Genomic DNA, 8,609 nt, shown 5'->3' on the forward strand with positions numbered 1-8,609 from the left:
ATATTTAAACAGTTGAGTAAATTATTTCAGGATTATTTGATGAATAGAAAGATCCAAAGATCAGCATTTATCTGAAATAAAAAGCTCTTGTAACATTACACACTATATCATTCAAAAGCTTGGAGTCAGTATAATTTTTTTGGGGGGAGGGGAAGAAATGATAGAAATGAATACTTTTATTTAGCAAGGATGCTTTAAATCGATCAAAAGTGATGATAAAGACATTTATAATGTTACAAAATATTTCTTTTTCAGATAAATGCTGATCTTCTGAACTTTTTATTCATCAAAGAAACCTGAAAAAATTCTACTATATAATAATAATAACAAATGTTTTTTGAGCAGCAAATCAGAATATTAGAGTGATTTCTGAAGGATCATGTGACTGCAGTAATGATGCTGAAAATTCAGCGCTGCGTTACAGAAGTAAATTACATTTTAAAATATATTCAAATAGAAAGCAGTTATTTTAAATAGTAAAAATATTTCACAATATTACTGCTTTTGTTGTATTTTGGATCAAATAAATGCAGGCTTGGTGAGCAGAAGAGAAAAAACATTACAAATCTTACTGTTCAAAAACGTTTGACTGGTAGTGTACAGAAAAATATAATGACATGCTTCCACATGGAAATTAAATATCATTTTATCTGTTTTATTCAGGACACACACACAATAAAAAAACAAGTATAAAAACAATCAAGAAACCATGTAACATTCAGTGGATTTTACAGTTTTAAATCATATAACGATTTGATTAGATTACCCACAATCCTCACTGAGGAGAAGCTTGACACTGAAGCACTGTAAGGAAGAGTTTGGTCGTTATCAAACACTGAGTGATCAGCTGATCAGCTCCAGAGCTTGATCTCTCCCGTCCAATCAGCTGTGGCGGTGAGGGCGGGAATGATGGGATGCAGCGCGGCGCAGACGCAGGCGTGTTCGTGAGCGTGAAGCGTGCTCAGGATGCGTGAGCTCTGGAAGTCATAGAAGTGCACAGAACCTGTAGAACTACCAGAGACCAGAACGCTTCCGTCTGCAGAGAACCCACAATGCACTGCAAAACCCTCCACCTGCAAACAACATCACAATTATTAAATCGGTCACACCATCTTCTCTGGAACTGCAGCTGGTGTTAAAGGCGTCATGACATGGATTTTTTAAGATTTACTTATAATGTTAAAGTTTTTCACACAAGAAAACAAATAAATATGTGGGAAAATTATTCTTTTCAAGTTTCAAGCCTCATTCTGACCCTCTGTCTAAAATAACCTGTTTTTAAGGGGCGGGTCCTTTAAGGCTCGTCAGCAATCAGCCTCTGTTATGATTGGCTAATGTCATTGCATAGGAAACAGTATCAACACCCCGTCACTATCCACTTGTTCCTTACGCTGGGATCCTTCTGATATCTGTACAAAGATGTGACTCGAGCGGGTGGACTGTGTCAGAAAGCGAACGCGCATCTGTTTACTGTATCCAGTGCAGACAACAATACATTGTATGGGTCAAAATTATCCATTTTTCTTTTATGCCAAAAATCATTCGGATATTAAGATCATGTTCCATGAAGATATTTTGTAAATTTCCTACCGTAAATATATCAAAACTTCATTTTTGATTAGTAATATGCATTGCTAAGAACTTCATTTGAACAACTTTAAAGGAGATTTTCTCAATATTTAGATTTTTTTGCACCCTCAGATTCCTGATTTTCAAATTGTTAGGATCGGACAATATTTGGCTGAGATACAACTAACCATACATCAATGGAAAGACTATTTATTCAGATGATGTATAAATCTCAATTTCAAAAAATTGACCCTTATGACTGGTTTTGTGGTCCAGGGTCACAAATGAGCCATTTCTGGAGCATGATTAAATTATTGATTTGTTTATAATGAGGAGTAGGTTTTAAGCTATGAAACTTGCAGAATATTTTAATGGTACAAAGACCTCTTATATGCCAAACAATCAATGCAAATCTGATTTCTCATGTCATGACCCCTTTTATATGTCAGTGAGGCACTCCGTCATGTGACCTTGTGTCCTTCGTAGCGGCGTCTCTTGTTGATCCTGTAGGGCCGCTGGGCGGAGAACAGGGCGATGTAGCCGCCGTTGGTCTGAGCCACGAAGCTGCTCTCCAGCGGGTGAGACTCCAGACACGGACAGGTGTAGCGCTCCTAACAAACACACACAACACACTCATCACAACACACACTCAATACAACACACTAGAGGTCTGCAAGCCTGACAGGGCCAGACACGCTGAGTCGATTCGGCTGGGGCCATTTTTTTTTTTATTACAGATCGGCTCAGGCCGGACTTGAGCTCATTTAGCTTCTCTCCTTTTATTGTGCCTATATACGTGCAGAGCACACATAGGCTACTGTATGAAATATTGTTATTGATTGTATTATAAATATTATCGCCTATGCAATACGCAACGCATATACGCACGCATTAGCACACAGGTGACAGTTGACCATGCAGAGCATCAGGGAGAAGTTGGAGCGGGAGGAGTTACTAAAAGTTCCCAATGCTTCAGGAAAAGCTGCATTTTGGATCATCCATGCATTTGATGATGATCCTGACTCGCCATCTCCTCATTGGATGCACCTTTAGAGAGAAATGCATCTTTAGGGATTTTATAATGAAAGAGTTTTTGTTTTCAATTTGAATTATTTCGTTTTAAAGTAGTAATTCAAAGCTTTCTATAGATATATTTATCAAGTCAGTGAGGCAAGCATTCGCTGTGTTTCGGTTTATCAGAAGCCCTCCTGCTCAAAACTGCACAAAGTGCATCCTGTTTTTTTTTCTTCTTTATTTTATAAAAGCACTTTTTGTTGATATTCTGAGTGCACACATATAAAAGCAGACCCTTTACCGTTCCGAACAATGTATTACTCTTACATTTATGAGCAAAAATGACAGCGTATTTTGAAATGTTTCCGATGCGAGTGTTCGCGCTGACGCCTCCATGTCCTGTAAAGCGCGCTTCAGCTTCCACTCTCCGCACAAACGATTGGATATGCAGGTTTTTCATAAAGTGTTTTTTCAGTCTAGTGGAAAGAAAACATCCAAAAGACACGTGTTTAAGTTAAGTGTTTCTTTCATAGCACTTTATCTATTTGTGTCAATATATTTCAATTACAATACATATTTGTAAAGTTTTTCTCCAACACTAAGCCATAAATCTCCACTTCAGTAGCACTACACACCAAACTTTACATTTTTATTTCTGTCTATATCCTGAAGGTTTTTACAGGGGGAAAAGTGTGAAAATATAATGTTTTATGTCCGTTCTAAGCATTTTCTGAATTATGGAGTGACAGAAATGAGATACCCAAAATTCCCTCTGTAAAAACTTTTGACTCTAATATGTCAAAAAAATTAAACAAGAATTCTGAAACTGACATCATCCAGTTTTAGAATTTTTAATATAAATTTACGCAAATTTGTGCATATTTCATTAAATAATGACTCTTTTGCTTATCTAAACCTAACATTTTAGAAAACTTGCAGTACAAAAAATGTTTGCAATTATCAAATGTAATCAATCTGCTGGGTAACCAAGGCGATAACTATTAGTATTTTTTTTTTTTTACCCTATTCACCTGCAGTGTCTCTTAAACTAACATTGTGGAGCTGTTTTATAACTACAGATTTGATTGTAGACGTGATAAAAGTCATGATGATTTGAGAAGGCTAAATTGATCAAACATAGGCTATGATCAACTCACTGTCTGCCGCTGGCCGCTTGGTCATTACTTTAAAGAACAAAAACTTACATTTAACTAATAAAAAATGCTCCAAACGTTTTTCTAAATTAACTTAATAAAATAACAAAACAAAATACAATCACTTTGCCATTTCATACAAAACTGTGATTTTAATAGCTGAAGCAGTGGTATAAGCAGTTTTGGGAGAAGGGGGAAAAAAGACGGGCTCGGGCCGAGAATTCTGATGAGCTGTCGGACACGGGCCGGGCTAGGGCCTAGATTTTAGGCACGTGCAGGGCTCTAATTTGAAGTAGGGCAGTCAAATAAAAATTCGAATTTCGAATATTCATCGAATTCAAAATAAAAATCCACATTCGAATGTGAAACAAATTGCCCTTCAGGGATAATAAAGTTAAACTAACTAACTAACTAACTAACTAAAGCATTTTCGAATTTTGTTAGTCTATCCAGCTGAAGCCACTAGATGCGGCACTGCAGCGCTGCTCATTCAAAATATTGGGGAAAAAGAGAACATCAATGCAGAGATGTTGTTGTTTCCGTCAAAACTGAACCCAAGCCGTTCACACAGAACACATATTTATCACATTTTCTAACATCTATCAGCGCTGCACTCGCATCTTACACAAGAGAGCCGCACGTTTAGAAAGCATGTAAAATGAATGCAAGTTCAACTTTTAAAAAACACGTCTCGAGACTTTATGGCGTTTTTTCCCCATCCCACTGCATCTCATGTTTTTAAATGAAAAGGTACTCTTTGTGATTGGTTTACATACATGTATATGCATACATGTTGCTGTTTTGTTTATAATTGTTACAGCAACTTAATTAATTATATTTGGTTTATAAACATTATGCATTTTTTCACAGATAGTCATTTTATTTTATTGCTTTAATAAAGGGGCATTAGTAATATTTTGCTTGATGCGCCCTCTTGTGGCCTCAGGAGAGAAGCCAAAAGCTTTTTTCCCCCCTAACTGAAATACCTTTTAATTCGAATATAACATTTAAGTACAAAATTCTAATTTAGTTTTTCTGCCATTTTGACAGCCCTAATTTGAAGGTCTTATTTTGTGGAAGGGTGACTCTATAGGTGCGTGTTAAGCCCGCTCGAGCGGCGCGTGTCTTACGTGGAAGATCTGGTTGGAGAGTCTGGCAGTCGTCTCAAAGTCCCAGGCGATGAGCGTCCGATCGGCGGAGTCTCGACTGACCGCATCGGTGCTGCTGACGAACTCTCTGCCGCCGCTCAGGAACAAGACGTCCAGCGTCTGCTGAACCGCCGCCTTATAGACCCGCAGTGTCTGGAGACACACGCACAGAACCGCTGAGACGCTGAGCGCAGAGGATCATGGGAAGGCTGTGAATCAGACTGACCTTACAGCAGCGAGCATCCCAGGCTCTGACCTCTGGACTGAAGCCTCCGCACAGAAAGACGTCGGGATCAGAGGGTCGCGGGGCGACACAGCACACCTTAAATCCATTCTCCATCTGTGCGATCGTCTTACCTGAGGATCATCAATCAATCAATTAGTGTCATGAGTTGCTGCCGTCACTGATGTCTGATGCAGAATTGTGTCCCTGCAGCACAGAAGCAGTCATAAGCAGCACAGCTATATTTGTAGCAATAGCCAACAATACATTGTATGGGTCAAAATTATACATTTCTCTTTTATGCCAAAAATCATTAGGATATTAAGTAAAGATCATATTCCATTAAGATATTTAGTAAATTTCCTACCGTAAATACATCAAAACTTCATTTTTGATTAGTAATATGCATTGCTAAGAACTTCATTTGAACAACTTTAAAGGTGATTTTCTCAATATTTAGATTTTTTTGCTCCCTCAGATTCCAGATTTTCAAATAGTTGTATCTCAGACAAATATTGTCCAACAAACCATACATCAATGGAAAGATTATTTATTCAGATGATGTATAAATCTCAATTTCAAAAAATTGCCCCTCATGACTGGTTTTGTGGTCCTGGGTCACAAATGATTCTCATCAAGTGATTTATATGCTCCTGAAGCTCCATTAAACCCGTGATTCAAAGATTCATGTCATGTGGTTTCGGTTATTAAAATCACATTTTCATCACAGGAAAGACACAGATGTTCAATAAAGACTTGCATGCATTATTAATAACCAGAATAATCTATTCATCTGCTCATTAATATAGGTCATTGGCGTTAATGAAGCGGTTTAATATGGTTAGATGTTTATTCAGTTTTATAACTGTTGTTCCACCCACAAGAGGAAAAGGACTCTGAAGATTTTTAAGAGCAAGTAAAGAAAATTTAAGGAATAAATCAAAAGGGAACACAATGTATCAATATGTTCTCTAAATGTAAACGTCTAGAGAGCAGACGGTGAGTTTAATTAGCAACAGTTTGACAATACTTCTAATAGACTTCCATTACTTTAAGCAGTATTGTTTTGTTGTTTCTCATGCAAACCTCTGAAGATTCATAAATCAAGATACAGTTACTTGAGAAGAAAATGAGAAATTAAGTCATGCTTTCTGTGAAATTGAGGCAAGTGAAATGAATCAACGCAATTAAGGGAAATCAAGTTTTCATACATCACAGACAGATATTTGTTTTTTTTATAGCATATACTCAATTAATTCTGGTGAATTTCTCTGACTTCATATCTTCATTTTGCATCTCCATCTTGATTAAAGGATGTTTAGATATTTGTACTGAAAAAAATATTTTATTTGCATTTCATGCAACATTTAATGCCATAATGACTTTATAAATTTAAGATTTCCTGCTTGATTTATGAATTTTTAAGGCCTTAATTTGTGGAAGGGATAATTAGGATTAATTAAAAAATTTTTATTAAATATTTAAATTTTAAGACCCACAGAAACCTTATTTGAATGTATTTTTCTGTGACGATTCATTCAGATGTACGTTTATGTGTTTGAGAACGAATCAGTAAAAACTCAGCTTGATGGGTGAATTTCTTTATTAGCTGCTAAATAATTAAAGTGTCCACAGCTACACTGTTCATATGATGATGAACCAAAGCATGCATATTAATGAGAGGATTTGCATATGATCAGGTGATCTTACAGAAGCAGGAAACACATGATTTCAATCTCATTATTGGTTTCTGTCTGAACGGTGAGAATGTCTCTCGTCAATTACAGGCTGATGTTTGAGGAGCGATGAGAATCATCCTCCTGCATAATTAATACGCTCCCTCAGTGTTTTTAATTATGAAATGTAATTAGCACAGCACTGACGGCCGATAAGAAACGTGTCTCTCGTGAGCAGATAAAGTCAGTGCACAGGGAACACACATCAACTCGTTTCTATGAGACTCTATAATGAATCATCAGAAGATCAAAAAGGTGAACTCACCTGTCTCCACATCAGTGACCGCCGCGCGGCCGTCAAACGACCCTGAGAGGAGGCGTCGCCCGCAGGCCAGCCAACAGGCATCGCGCACGGAGCCGCGGTGGGCGGAGTATGTCTGTAAGCACCGCCCACCACCAGCGCCATCCCACACCTGAAACACAGAGATTCAGATGACGTTATTACTGCTGTATTACTCTACTAAAGCTGCTCTGATGAAACTGATGCCACATTCTGTCATGAATGCAACAGATTTCACATTAAAACACTCCTGATGTGTTGTGGGTCAATTTGACGCACATTAAAGCACTGGTTAAAATGTTTATTTTTGGTTGAAATTGGGTGAATTTTTCTCATTTGTGACCCTGGACCAAAGTGTCAATTTTATGAAATTGAGATTTATTGATGTATGGTTTGTTGGACAATATTTGGCGGAGATACAACTATTTGAAAATCAGGAATCTGAGGGTGCAAAAAAATCTAAATATTGAGAAAATCACCTTTAAAGTTGTTCAAATGAATTCTTAGCAATGCATATTACTAATCAAAAATGAAGTTTTGATATATTTACGGTAGGAAATTTACAAAATATCTTAATGGAACATGATCTTTACTTAATATCCTAATGATTTTTGGCATAAAAGGAAAATGTATAATTTTGAGCCATACAATGTATTGTTGGCTATTGCTACAAATATAGCTGTGCTGCTTATGACTGCTTCTGTGCTGCAGGGTCACATAGCTTATTTACATCAATTTTTTAGTCTCTGACAAGCTGCATTAGAGGTTTTCGGTTTTCACATGACTCTTAAGTGTTTTTTGTAATGTGATTTTAGTGAACTGCATGGAATCCTGTGTGTAACCTGCATTATCAACATTAAAACTGATCGCAGTCTGAAGATTGAGCCCTGTGTCCGGAGCACAGCTGAAGGACGTCATGCTGGACTGATGACACTGAGTGATGCGGCGTGTCTCCTGATGAGGGAACACTAGATGAGGAGTCGTGGAGTCAGGAATAGAGCGATCGGCCCGCGGCTGATGAAGCTGCGCTCCTCTGACCCTCCACAGAGACGCTTCCCGTGCTCCATTATTAACACACACACACACACACACACGAAACAGCATCTGATAGCGCCAGCTCTCATATCCTACAGACACACAGATACGAGTCACTTCGGGGCAGAATGAGATGAACGAGACCCTCGTCAGCTCACCTACAAGAACATCTGATCAAACCCAGAGCAGGAGTCTTCATCAGCGCTCAAACACAGAAGACTCATGATCATAAAGCAGCAGACGCCCTGTGTTTAGTCCTTCATATGAATCACACAGACGCTGTTTCTCTTAAATATCCGAGCGGCTGATGATGAAGGCCAGAGATGCAAACAGGTAAGAGGAACAAAGGTGAGAAGATTGCGTGTATCAGGGGAACATGCTCCACACAGAGTTTCTTTTAAAGATATTTGCTGTACATGCTCATTTGTAGTTACGTTAAAGTATTTTCAT

The 8,609-nt window shown here is 37.9% G+C and overlaps 1 protein-coding gene across 1 annotated transcript in view; it reads right to left on the reverse strand.

Moving 5' to 3' along the window:
- Positions 1-537: 537 nt before the first annotated feature.
- The window catches only part of wdr25 (WD repeat domain 25), a 12,206-nt gene continuing 4,134 nt past the window's right edge, over positions 538-8,609 (reverse strand). The window contains exons 3-7 of the mRNA XM_058750114.1: positions 7,110-7,257; positions 5,112-5,242; positions 4,868-5,038; positions 2,040-2,180; positions 538-1,073 (exon numbers count right to left, since the gene is read on the reverse strand). Of these exons, the coding sequence (XP_058606097.1) occupies positions 852-1,073; positions 2,040-2,180; positions 4,868-5,038; positions 5,112-5,242; positions 7,110-7,257 (813 nt within the window). The 3' untranslated portion in view covers positions 538-851. The remainder of the gene's footprint in view (positions 1,074-2,039; positions 2,181-4,867; positions 5,039-5,111; positions 5,243-7,109; positions 7,258-8,609) is intronic.

Source organism: Onychostoma macrolepis, chromosome 17 (genome assembly GCF_012432095.1).
Source record: "Onychostoma macrolepis isolate SWU-2019 chromosome 17, ASM1243209v1, whole genome shotgun sequence".
In the NCBI taxonomy this organism is placed as follows: Eukaryota; Metazoa; Chordata; class Actinopteri; order Cypriniformes; family Cyprinidae; genus Onychostoma; species Onychostoma macrolepis.